Source organism: Lissotriton vulgaris, chromosome 12 (genome assembly GCF_964263255.1).
Source record: "Lissotriton vulgaris chromosome 12, aLisVul1.2, whole genome shotgun sequence".
NCBI lineage: Eukaryota > Metazoa > Chordata > Amphibia > Caudata > Salamandridae > Lissotriton > Lissotriton vulgaris.
Window position 1 is genome coordinate 229,749,585 of NC_141700.1, and position 13,803 is coordinate 229,763,387.

At 50.6% G+C, this 13,803-nt stretch overlaps 1 protein-coding gene across 1 annotated transcript in view; it reads right to left on the bottom strand.

Annotated features, from left to right (window-relative positions):
- Window positions 1-13,803, bottom strand: part of CMTM4 (CKLF like MARVEL transmembrane domain containing 4) — a 357,468-nt gene that overhangs the window by 86,931 nt on the left and 256,734 nt on the right. The window contains exon 3 of the mRNA XM_086947724.1: window positions 4,724-4,822. Coding sequence (XP_086803850.1) covers window positions 4,724-4,822 — 99 coding nt within the window. The remainder of the gene's footprint in view (window positions 1-4,723; window positions 4,823-13,803) is intronic.

Below are 13,803 nucleotides of genomic sequence, written 5' to 3' on the forward strand. Positions count from 1 at the left end.
TCTTGGGTCACACTTGTTTACCTAAGAGTGATACGCAGCCTAGCTCTGCTGAATACTGAGTGATACACCGCCACTGGTTGGAGCCCCGTGAAAAACCCTCCCTGAAAAACCTAGATCATGGTTGCAGAAAAGGGCGACTAAAGCAAAAATGCAAATAATATTCATATCTGGCACAGTATGGAGCAGGAATTACTGTTATAGAAAGGGGCACAATGATTACAACTTTGTCCCTCTCGACTCAATGACGATGTGAATCAACAAAGCAATGTGTAAGTGTATTCAACAATTAGGCCACAGAGGAGAAGGCACTACTAACACTATTAAGTTAATAATGAGTTATAAAACATTGATCACATATGTATACTGCACCATGATACACCACGCTTAGTCATTAACTTTAGTTACCATCTTGGAATTTATTTAGTTTGTATTTTGGGCGTGCGTTAATGTGATAGACAGCCAGAAGATACATTTTAATCTAATTACATCTATACATATCAGGGAACAGAATCTCCACTCATAATTCTTGGAATGACAGAATAAGAGCAGAATTATTTTGATAAACAAAGGTTTCAGCATCATATCACATGACATGGTTATCTGTTGGGTTTCACTTTATTAATGGATAGTCGGAAAAGGCATGCTTTCTATATTGGTTTTTTTTACCGAACACTAAAAATATGATGCATCAATTTGAAGCTCACATCATTAGTCTGACTAAACAGTTAAATCACTCACTGTAGCGACTCTAGTAATCCTAGTGATAAAGTCCCCCTGGTGTTACTTCCCATCCTGGAGAGGATTAGTGATTATTTTCTAAGCACCAGGCACAATTTCGAAATTTAGAAGCTTGATCTCATGCTTGGTATTGCATCTCTCGCGGGTACGCAGAACAAACAAGCCAGCTTTTTTCACATTTCAGTACCTTTGCTCTCTGTCCATAGCCAAGCAGGGCACTTATAGGGAAGACAGATAAAATCAGTAAAGGGGAAAGGCTGCAGGACAGCAAAGCATGCCACTAAAGAGAACTGGCCTTGGAAAAACTGCTCCGCTAGGCTCAAGTGAACATGTGTTCTAGAGTACTTCATAGCATTTGTAGGAAGCGTGAGGAAACATCCAGTTGGGGGCTTTGCAGATCACAATCCATGGAACATGTCAATAGTGATCCCCCGATGCATTCATCGTCCATGTATTCACACTTACACCACGTAACGGAGTGAACACCCTCCCCCCAATCATTTAACACTTCAGGACTTGGAAATGGAGATTACACCATGCATAAGAGAAATCTTCTAGATCGGACAGCGTGTGTCCCTTATAGCTTAATGCATGACAGGATCTGAAGTATTCAGAACAGCACATATAAAAGCGGATATTGCTACTCCTGTGGGGGATGTGAAGACTCCCCATGGCAAACAAGGTTTTTGTAAAACATGTACGAAGGAACATCTTGTTAGGGAAATCCAAGAGAAATGTTGGCAAAACAAGCATAAGGCACGAGGACAGACTTGTAACTGTAAAAACGAATCCTTCTTTATATGAGGAGAGGGACTGTAGCGCACTACTCTTCCTGGCCAAAGCAACCACAATAAGAAGAGCAGTCTGTGTGTCACCACTTAATGTAGCTTGATGCAACCGCTCAAACAGTTTAGGTGCCAAAACAGGCAGCGATACTAGCGATTATTCGCGAAAAGATCCTGTCAGCAGGTCCCTGATTAAAATGATTACTGCCACGAAAACTGAAACGATAAACAGGAGGACTGGCCCTGCCATAGGGAATTTATCGTCTAGATTCACGCAAGCTGAAGAGAAGAACTCTCCAGAACACTACCATTGCTGTCAAATTCAAGAGGCCTGCCTAGAGTCCCAGTACCTGCTGCCTGGGATTCGAAACGCGTTGGCACACAATCGTTACACAGAGGAACGCTGAATTAAAGTTATAGTCTGTAAATTGAGGACAACTCCCCTGTTATAGACACTAGAATATTCCCGTTTCCCCTCTCCATTTTTTTATTCCCCGTTTCCCCTCCCGATTTTTGGATACCTGTGCAAGACGCTTTTTAGAAAGTCTAGGATCATTATATTGAATTCACTATTGAAACGTGACAGAAAAGTATTAATGTAGTGGATGTTTGTTAGTCTTGTTTTGTAACTAATATGCAATTGCTTTGGTGTATTATATATTATTTATGTGTATGCATAATGTGTACAACGATTGTGTATAATGATTACTGAATGAGTATATGGCATCAGGATATGACTAGACCTTTGTCTTTTTCATGTTTGAATCAATCACCAAAAAGCAGAATCTTTCTTAGTAAAAAGGTATAAATAAAATACCGGTTGAAACGTAAGTAAAGTGTTTTACTTCAATGTTAATACAAAATATGTTTATAAATAGAACAAGGCCCAGGCCCTCCCCCTTGTGTAATATAGAATAGGCAGAAGAGCACATAAGTCACAGAGTGGGCGAGGTCGCAAAATAGAACTATATACAAGGAGGTGTTCAACTAAAGCTTCAAATAAGAATTCCAAAAACAGAAATATCATGTTTCAGAATTTGAGTCGGAACCATAAGCAGTGAGATACAACTTGGAATCGATACCAAGCGTGGACGGATGAGACCAATACATAATGTGTTCTAAAGCACATGAGAGTGCAATCTCATCAGGGAGTTTGGACAACAACTCTGAAGCAACTGTTCTATTGTGCCTTAAAGTGGAACCCGTTCTAACATCATAGAAAATGTTGATGTGAATTACAAAGTACCGAGTGTGGATGGGGTGTGGTCTCGTCCCTTTGTATCTCTAGTAGCTCAAATTATGGAGATGGGGAGGCAGTTCACTACCCTCCACTCGCTACCCTCCGCTCGCTACCCTCCGCTCACCACCCTCCCATCAACCCTGGCTTTGCCAGCTCACCATCTGTAGATCGGCTTATAAGAATAAAAACAGGTGACCAGCATCTTGGATCAGGGAAATGTTATTATCATTAATCTGATTTGTGTCACTGCTTTGGAATCTCCAACACACTTTTCACCACTTCTCTATTCTGGCCTGGTGGGGTGGGCAGCTTTCCTGGGAAATACCAACTGCAATGGCTAGGTGGTTAAAGCCTCCATTCTCCTCCTGCCCAACCTCCCCATCGACCCATCAGTCACCATCCTAAGAAGGGCTCAAATATCCATGAAAAGGCGATCAGCATCTTGGCCCAGATGGCCTTCCTCAGGAAGTGGTTTGTGACTCAAATGCTTCTTTCTATTGCTGGATCTTTCAAAACACATGGATTCAGTTTTCAGCCAATATTCCTAATGGGACAGCAGTCGTTTATCATCATTGGCTGTGGGAAGTTCCTCCAATGTTTATCACACTGGTGAAAGCATGGTCTTTTGTGAGGCCATGATCTCTAGTAGGAGCAGGACGAGGAGGTAGGGGTGGTCCCTCTGCAACCCCAGAAGTCAGAAAATACCTCTCTGAAAAGGTTTGTCTTGTGTTGCTTTTGAACGATCATAAACTTATTTGGTTTCTCATGTCTTGGCTTAGCGAATTCCAGAGTAATGCGCCTAATGTTCTAATCGTCTGTGTATCTTGTGAGTAGATCTGGATTCAACAATCAGATCCGTTTTCCTAAATGAGAGACTGCAACTGGGTGCATATGAATAACTTAAGAAGGTACTTTCAGACAAAACACAGTGCAACCATATAGTAAACCTAGCGCTGTACGGGTTATGTGGCTGATGTGCGTAATCATGAGGGGCTTAGTCTTCTAAAGTACTGGAGTGCAGGCAGAACTTTGGTTTTAGGCTTTCCTGGCATCTTGGGGTCAGCCCAGTGACAAGCTGCCAAGCACTTCATTAGGCTATGAACGTACATTATGGTCAGCGCAGACAAGCGCTCACAAAAACAAACCACTTTTATAGTTGCACAAGTTTACGCCGGTCTGAAAGCAAGAAAGATGATAGGGCCCACAGGCCTACGTGAAAAGAGGTCAACTCGTCTTCTGCTTGTATTGGATCAAGTCCCAGAAATGCCACAGTAGAATAATCCTGAAAATGTCAATCTACAAAAGAAACAAGCTTTAGAGCGCCACAGCTGAAAAAGAAAAACAAGAAACACAGATGCATAAGCATATTAGGCCCCAGACACAGCAAGCAATTATTAGGAGGGGTAGATTGTAAGAAACTGGATCTGCACAACCCACATTTCTTAAAGTGTGTGGCCTGCATCACAAGAAGGCACAACAGTAACAAGAAAGCTGGTGACATGATAAACTTTCTGTCTGTCAAAAAAGAGAGTAAAGAAGTGGAATGGTGCGGGATTGTGTCCGCCCCACAAAGCTAAAGAAATGGCTAGAGCCGTGAAGATGGCTTGAGTGTTTAAGGAGGTACCCGCATACATTTAGCTTCCAGGAGTAGCCGGTGCAGGTAACAGCAGTGGGGCCAGGTTGGGCGTGGCGGTGGGGGGATTCGACAGACGACCACGAGGGAAAAAAAATAATAATAATTACATTTGCAGTTAACTTTTAAATCGAATAGCACTTTGTGCAATTTGGGTATTCTGCAGTCTCAATCCCTATCCAAAGCAATGTCTGAAGTGATTGACAGATGAAGAATTAGGATGGGATATGGGAGTAAGACCAGTTGTTCTAAGAACAGCCTGGAGCGGAAAATAATTCGGGGAATGTTGGACATTCAGAACAAGAAATTAGCAAATCTGTATCTTACCGCTGCTGCGATTTCTGCCCCGGTTCTATGATTGACTGCCGCCAGCACTATGGATGCAATGAAGAAAAATAAAGTGCTCAGTCCAGTGTTGACCAAATCCTGCAAAAAAAGAGAAGCAACATTGTTATTATCAACAACAACAAAAAGATGGGCCAGGTCATTGCAAAATTTCGCAGGCTGAAAATATAAGAAGCACAAACTTTGTGTACTGAAACACGTACAATGTCTTATTGGGTGCATATTTATTCACATGTAGTGGGCATTTGGTTGATGCAGTCATTTTTCACGAAGGAGGGATGGCCTAGGGCACTGCATAGTATCAAGACAAGACCTGGAATAGCACATTTCCAAAACGGGGGGCACTTTTAGAAACTTAACCATGCTTATTTCTCTTTTGGAAGTCAATAGAACAGGTCTCAAGATCTGCTTCCAAAACTGAGAATATGACAATTAAAGGTCTCCGAAAAGAGATTTGGCCATCAGTAAATACAAAATAAGTGTTAACCCATCCCTCGTTACTTTGCATGAAAAAAAATAATGCTTCTGGGAAAAGAGAATTCAGCACTATGCATAAAAATCCACAAGTGCATAATATGATCCCTGTGGTTTGTTTAAAAGTGAAGGCTTAGCAGAGGATTGAATGCACATGAAGGCACTGAAAACAAAAACAATTTATAGTGTGCCAATCTTATACCAGATGAATGAGCTCCCCAATCAGTAGTTTATCTAAGTCACTGCCTCACTCACGCCCATGGCAAATCAACCATGTCAAGACATGCTTTGTAACTAATCTTGAGAGACATCCTAAGCAAGGATAAAAAACGGCCACAAAGATGCATTTTACATTTGCGATTGACGAACAAGTTACTTAACTTCGGTAACGCTTTTTCTGGTGGATACAATATCTGCCTGTGGATTCCTCACCTTTTGTATACCCCCTGCGCCAGCATTCCGTGGGAAATTCTTTCCTAGCACTCCCCACGCCGATGAGTACGTCACAATGGACCAGCTCCGCACACGGCAACGCGCGACGTCACTGGAGCCACAAAAGGACCGGGTCGGCGTGCTGACGTCAGTCCCACCAAGGCAACCAGGAGGACCGACCCATTTTCAAATACATACATGATATCTCAAATATATATACATATATATATATATATATATATGTATACACACACACACAAATCACAATAGCGTAATTAATAAAGATAAAGAGAAATAGCAAGATCAAAGCATTTCTCATCATTTAGATATAAACATGATTAAAACCTAACTTTTGATGGGGGCGTGGCTTGAGGCGTCAAGGTGGCGGTCACACTCTAAGAGTGCTCTGGACCCCCTCTGTCATCCGCCTAGCATCAGCCCACTTTCTCCAGCCATCAACGCCCCAGAGTCTCTGGGACGCATCCTGCCACTTACCTGCAATGCCTCGATCCTTCTGGGGACCTGCCTGATGCCTGTGCCGTCCTCGCCGACCCTCTGCTCTGGGCGGCCTTCCTCTCCCAAAATGGCGACCTCCTAGGCCCGATATCTCGGCCGGGAGCCCGGACTGCTGTCATCCGCTCTGCCACACACCCCCAAGGCCCTCTCGGCGGCGACCTGACCGTGCGGACTGCCCTTCCGCCCCAGTGCCTGCGGGGAGTGTGGGGCGGCTCTGAAGTGCGGTGGCGGCGCTTGGAAATGGAGCGGCGCCCACGCCCCCCCAGCGACGGGGACATCAGGAGGAGACTGTGGCTGGGCACCGCCGATGTGGCGTTTCCCGATCGCCGGGCCGCATCTGGGCCTGGGCTAGCTCGAGAAGATGGCTCCAAGACTTGCTGCAAGGGAGTGATCGCCGAGCCCCGGGCGGCGCGGCCGCCGGCGAAGGAGTCTGCCACCGGAGACGTCGGGTGCTGCAGACGCAGGAGGTGAGGAGGCGGGGTTTTGGTGAATGGGCCTCCGCTCCCCTGAATCCTTCGGCGGCCGTGTCGGGCCGCGTTGACGCGGGCCGGTGGGAATGCAGCTGCGGCGGAAGGTCGGGACTGTACATTACGGAGCTGGGTCTTAAGCTCTGGGACCTTGGGGGTGCAGGGGAAGCGAGTGTTACAAGTCAAGTCAAGTCAAGTCAGAAGATTTATATAGCGCGCTACATACCCAGAGGGTCTCAAGGCGCTTGAAGAAGGGTGGGGAGTTACTTGTCGAATATCCACGTTTTGAGTTGTTTTCTGAATGCTATGTGGTTCTGAGTAAGGCGAAGGTCAGTGGGAAGTGAGTTCCAAGTTTTAGCTGCTAGGTAGGAGAAGGATCTACCTCCCATGGTGGTTTTGTTGATGCGGGGTACAGTGGCAAGGGCTTGGTTGGAGGATCGTAGCTGGCGGGAGGGGGTGTAGAAGGATAGTCGTGTGTTGAGGCATTCGGGTCCGATTTCGTAGAGTGCTTTGTGTGCGTGGGTTAAAAGCCGGAAAGTGATCCTCTTATTGACGGGGAGCCAGTGGAGGTTTTTCAGGTGATCAGAGATGTGTTCTTTACGCGGGATGTCTAATATGAGCCTGGCCGAGGCGTTCTGGATGCGTTGTAGTTTTTTCTGGAGTTTTGCGGTGGTGCCGGCGTAGAGGGTGTTTCCGTAGTCCAGTCGGCTCGTGACGAGAGCGTGGGTGACTGTTTTTCTAGTTTCGGTAGGGATCCAGTGAAATGTTTTTTTGAGCATGCGAAGAATGTTGAAGCAAGATGAAGAAACGGCGTTGACTTGTCTGTTCATCGAGAGTGAGGAATCCAGGATGACGCCCAGGTTCCGTGCGTGGTCCATCGGGATGGGTGCTTTTCCAAGGGCCTCTGGCCACCAAGAGTCGTCCCAGGCGGAGGGGGAGGAACCTAAGATGAGGACTTCTGTTTTGTCTGAGTTCAGTTTCAGACGGCTGTGCTTCATCCATTCGGCTACTTCTTTCATTCCTTCGTGTAGGTTGGTTTTGGCCGTGTTAGGGTCTCTGGTGAGTGATAGGATCAGTTGAGTGTCGTCGGCGTAGGAGATGATGTTGAGGTTATGTTGGCGTGCGATGGCCGCGAGGGGGCTCATGTAAACGTTGAAAAGGGTGGGACTGAGTGAGGACCCTTGAGGTACGCCGCAGATGACTTCAGTGGCCTCTGACTTGAATGGTGGAAGGCGGACTCTCTGGGTTCTTCCGGAGAGGAACGAGGTGATCCATTCCAGTGCTTTTCCTTGGATTCCGATGTTTTTGAGGCGCTGTAGAAGGGTGCTATGGCAGACTGTGTCGAAGGCTGCGGAGAGGTCGAGGAGGATGAGGGCGACTGTGTCTCCATTGTCCAGTAGAGTTCGAATGTCGTCTGTTGCTGCGATGAGGGCGGTTTCGGTGCTGTGCTTGGCTCGGAAGCCGGACTGTGAGGAGTCGAGGGATTTGTTGGTTTCGAGGAATGCGGCGAGCTGGTTGTTGACAGCTTTCTCGATGACTTTGGCCGGGAATGGAAGGAGTGAGATAGGGCGATAGTTTTTGAGTTTGGTGGGGTCAGCTGTGGGTTTCTTCAGGAGGGCGCTGAGTTCGGCATGTTTCCAGCTTTCCGGGAAGGTTGCGGAGTTGAGGGAGCAGTTGATGACGTCTCGGAGGTGCGGTGCAATAATGGAGTCTGCTTTGTTAAAGATGTGGTGAGGGCAAGGGTCAGTGGGGGATCCTGAGTGGATAGAGTTCATCAGACGGATGGTGTCCTCAGTGGAGATTGGCTTCCAGTCATTGAGGATGTTCAGGGGGGGTGGGGGTCCCGCAGGGGATTGGGTGGGTTGGTCTCCGGGTTGGTTGTCGAAGCTGTTGTGAATGTCTGCAATTTTGTTGTGGAAGAATGAGGCTAGGGAGTCGCAGAGGGCTTGAGAGGGGGTGATGTCGTTGGAGTTGGCTGAGGGGTTGGTAAATTCCTTGACGATGTTGAATAATTCCTTGCTGTTGTGGGCGTTATTATCTAGACGGTCCTTGAAGGCTGCTTTCTTGGCATTTCGGATTAGTTGATGGTGTATGCGGGTGGCGTTTTTGAAGGCGTCCTTGGTGCTAGTGGTTGGGTCTTTTTTCCAGGCCTTCTCGAGGGAGCGACAGAGTTTCTTGGATTTCTTAAGGTCATCGTTGAACCAGGAGGCCTTCTTGCTGCCTAGTTTGATTTGTCGTTTTTTCAGTGGTGCTAGGATGTCGGCGCTGTTGGATAACCATTGGGTGAGGTTGGTGGCTGCTTGGTCTGGGTTTGAGGAGTGGGCGGGGGGCTTTTGAAGAAGCGATGAGGAGATCTGGTCGATGGTGATTTTGTTCCAGTTTCTTTGCAGAGTGGGTTGGGGGTGGTTGTTGGATGTGGGCTTGTTGTAGGTGAAGTGAACGCAGCTGTGGTCAGTCCAAAGGAGAGCTGTGGTGTGGCTGAAGGAAACATGTTTGCTGGAGGTGAAGATAGGGTCGAGTGTGTGACCTGCGATGTGGGTGGAGGTAGTGACAAGTTGTTTAAGTCCGAGGTTTGCGAGGTTGTCCAAAAGGGTGGTGGTGTTGCGGTCGTTGTTCTTTTCAAGGTGAAAGTTGAGGTCTCCCAAAAGGATGTAGTCCTCGGAGGGGAGCGCGTGTGGAGTGATGAAGTCCGTGATGTCTTCACTAAATTGTGCGCGGGGTCCTGGTGGCCTGTAAAGGAGGGTGCCTCTGAGTGTGGTCTTGGGGTTGATGTGGATCTGGAAGTGAAGGTGTTCAGAGTTGGCGAGATTGATGTCTGAGCTGGTTGAGATGCGGATGGATTTCTTGTGGACGATAGCGATGCCTCCTCCTGTGTGGCCGGTACGGTCCTTGCGAATGATCTTATAGCCTTTCGGGATGGCAATGGTGATGTCTGGGGCAGAAGTGGCGTTCATCCATGTTTCTGTAAGGAAGGCGACGTCCGGAGAGATGGTGTCGAGTAGATTCCAGAGGTCAATGGCGTGCCTGTGGACCGATCGGGTGTTGAGCAGGATGCATTGTAGGTGGTTGGGGTCGGATATCTGTTGTGTGTTCGTAGATGAGTTGTTCTTGGTGCCGTCGAACTTGCAGGAGTTGCAGGAAAAGGGTCCATGGGTGTGGCCAGGAGCAGCTTGGACGCAGTTGAGGGATCGACCGGGGTTGAGGGCTAGGAGGGTGGTGGCATCGTAAGTAATGCGGGAGGGGTGGGCTTTACGAGGACCAGGGGCTCTGGCGCTGGGCGCGGTCCAGGCGCGGACGGGCGTAGATGGGCTTACCTTTGGCGCACCTTCGGCGTGGCCGTAGCGCGTGGACGCTGCGCGTGCGGACATCTGCCATAAATGGAGAGAGGAGGGGGCGGAGCGTGGGAGGGGCAGCAGCTGGGAGGCGGTAGCAGGGAGGAGGGGCGGGCCAGGGAACACACAACAAGATGGAGGGTCAAAGGGAGAGTAAGGCAGGGGCAGCAGATGCACCACGGCACCGGGGGCACAAACCAGTTCCCAGCGTGAACTGGGTGGGGGGCAGCTGTCCCAGAACTTCCCTTCCTGCTGCGGTGGAGTCATTCGTCTGCTGGCGGCAGGGCTTGTTGTGATGCGGGCCGGCTTCCTTGCCTGCCTTGGGGCCAGAGAGACGGAGTGCCAACTCCGGGGGCCCGGCAGGCTTCCTGGCCCGCCTTGAACTCGGGGCCTTTCTTCACCCAGTGGCTGAGGGCCGTGAGGTGCACTGCGACTGGGGGAGGGGTAGATCGGCTGTGTCGGGTGGCGCACATGGGTGCCTGAGCCCCCACCCCCCCCCCTCCTCTTCCTTAGAGGCCTAGGACCTTGCGGCTGGGGCCTGTGGGAGGCCCTGGGGCGGTGAGCCCACAGAGACCGCCCAAGAGTCGCCATTGCCACGAGGAGGGGTGTTGCCTTGGAGTGCGGCCGCCCCCCCTGCACCGTAGGGGAGTTGGAGGAGGATCGACCACCATAACGGATGGCAGGGAGCTGCGACGAGGGCACCTGTGCGTCCCCTCCCCGTCAAATACTTTCACCTGCCTCATTGGGAATATGGGCAGGAACCGCGCCACTCAGGCCGCCACCTCCTCCACCCAAACAAGAATGGACCAGTACACCAGGCCTAATCGTGATCCGGCGACCAGATCCATGGCCACGCCCGGGGCGGCCGGAGACTACCTCTCCACTATCTTGCAGGCGATTAGTGCCTCGCAGGCCTTGGTAGAAACGAGGATCGCGGAGGTGAGTGTTGATGTAGCACTGATTCAGCAAGACCTTCTTAACGCCACGGCCCGCATCACAGAAGCGGCGTCTCGCCTTTCCACGGTGGAGGACGACGTGGGCACCCTTAAATCCCAAGTGGCCCGCCTGCAGACAAACACAGAGGAGCTGCATCAAAGTGCCGAGGACGCAGAAAATAGGGCCCTGAGAAACAACCTGCGCCTCCTGGGTTTTCCGGAGGGAGTGAAGAAGGGACGTACCAACACCTTCATTGAGGCGTGGGTCCGGTCTTGGATCCCCAAAGAGAAACTCTCCCCCTGGTTTGCGGTGGAACGCGTTCACCGCCCCCTTGCGCCCAAACCCCCACCTGGAGCTCCCGCTCGCCCCATAATCCTACGTATCTTTAACTTCCGAGACAGGGATGCGATCCTGGAGGCCGCCAGGGCGCTAAGTCCACTGCACTTCCAGAACTCCAAAATTATGGTCTTCCCTGATTACTCTAGAGAGGTGCAAACTCAACGCCGGTCTTACGACAAGATCAAACAGAAACTAAGGGCCATGGGCCTCCGCTATGGACTCCTTTTCCCGGCTCGCCTTGAGGTGTTTTTCCAGGACAAGACCTTCTTCTTTGACACCCTACAGGAGGCATGGACTTGGCTACCTCGTACGGCCCCCTCCCCTGTCCGAAAAACAGTGATCCAACCCGGCCAAGAGACACCCAAGGCGCAGCGGCGCCGAACTGGATCCAGAAGAAGAGGCAACCGCCGAGGGGGGAACTCTCAGTCGCCGGGGACACGATCCAGACACTCCCCGATTCGGTCCTCAAGTCAGAGGGCCTCTTCCCCTACCGTGGTGTCTTCCCTTGTTGTCATGGCTAGCGTCCCACGATCAGACGGCACGCGACGGAGGGCCATGTCAGGCTCTGACTTGTCTGGGAGCCCCGTGATCCGCGGCTCTGGTGGGGAGGAGGGGGTGTGATCCGTTTTGCGGGTTGCCTACTTCCAATCCATCCATTGAGGCCTGGTGTAGCGGGCCGTCCCCGACCCCGCGGAAGGGGGTCCTCCCTGGCTCTTCTGGATGACCCGGCCCGGGATTATCTTCTTATTGCGATCCTGAATCTGTACCTTTTTGTAACTTCTTTGTTTTCCACTCAATGTTTTGTTTTTGTGGGCATGCATCCGTGTACATGGAGGGGGGTCCAACTCAGCCATGCTCCTGGTTGACTGCTGCTAATCGTTTTAGAGCAGCCTATCACCTCTTGGGGGGTAGTTAGTAGTAGGGGTATTGGGGTGACAGATGCTTCCACTTCAGAAGTGTAGGGTGGGGGGGAGTTGGGAGGGACGGGGGGCCGTTATTCCTCAACAGTTTGTTTTGTTTAGCTGCCTACGGGCCGCTGGTTGCAGTTCTTCTTGGTAGCTATGTCTGGCAGATAGGTCCACAGCTGACACGCAGATCACATCTTCCACCAGTTTGGTTATTTTTGTCCGCCTGCGGGTCACCAACGGAGACGGCCGTTAGCAGTGTGCGTCCTCCTTCCTGGGCTTTTACGGTTGACGAGCAGATCACCCACTTCCATTGCCCCTTTCCTGAGCCTGCATTTGTATGGGTACCCTTCTCCGGCTGTGTGGGGTTCCCTGTAGATATCCGTCCCTCCACATTCCATTTCCGCCGATGACGTACACTCGCACTAGACCTATCCACATCCCTTCCTAGAATGTTAATGGCCGCTTAGACCGCATCAATGTTATTTTTAGCCGCCTACGGGCCGCTGTTTGCGCCGCCTACGGGCCGCTGGTTGCAGTTCTCCTTAGTAGCCTTGTCTCACGGGTGGGTCCACAGCTGACACGCAGCTCATTGCCTCCACCAGTTTGTTATTTTGGGCCGCCATCGGGAACGGCTGCTGGCAGTCGTTCCCCCTCCTCTCTTTGGGCCTTCACCATTGATGAGCAGATCACCATTTCTACTGCCCCCTCTCTGAGCCTATATCTGGGTGGATACCCTCCTCCGGCTGGGTGTGGTCCCATGTGGTTATCCGTCCCTCCCCATTCCATCCCTTCCGATGACATACACTCTCACTAGACTGATCCACATCCTTTCCTGGAATGTCAATGGCCGCTTAGACAGCATCAAACGTACAGCTGTCCTCCGCACTGCCCACCGCCACACACCGGACATTCTCTTCCTCCAAGAGACGCACCTCCTGGGTACACAATGTAACTTCCTAGCCTGTTACGGCTTTGACAGGGTTTGGCACTCCGGTTTCACACGGGGCTCCCGGGGGGTGGCTATCTTACTTCGGAAAGGCCTTCCCTTTACCCTGGCTGCCGCCGAGACAGATGTGCAGGGCTGTAATGTGGTGGTACCGGGTACTATGGAAGGACGCCCCTTAAACCTCCTGAGCCTTTACATTCCCCCTGGAACTGGTACCCAACTGCCTTCTCTCTCTCAAGAGACTGCGGACACTCTGGACCGCCCCTTCACCCTGGAGGAGGTCCAGGACACCATCTCACTCCTACACCCCAGTAAAACGCCTGGTCCCAACGGGTACCTTCAGGAGTACTACGCGGCCTTTCGAGATATTTTGGCCCGCCACCTGCTGGATCTCTTCCGCCATGTGGCGGAGACTGGCACATTCCCACCTGAGTCGGATTTGGCCACGATAGTGGTTATTCCGAAGACGCAGCCTTGAGTTGTGTGGACTACCGCCCGATCTCACTGATGAACACTGAGATCAAGTTCTTCGCCACCGTCTTGGCTCAGAGAATCCGACCCCTCCTGCAGGACCTGGTCCAGCCCGACCAATGCGGGTTCATGCCCGCTAGAGGCACCCGCCACTGCATTTGTCGCCTCCACCTGGCCCTGGCCCACAGTGAACGGCTAACCCCATACCTAGCCCTCCTTTTCATAGACTTCGAAAAGGCCT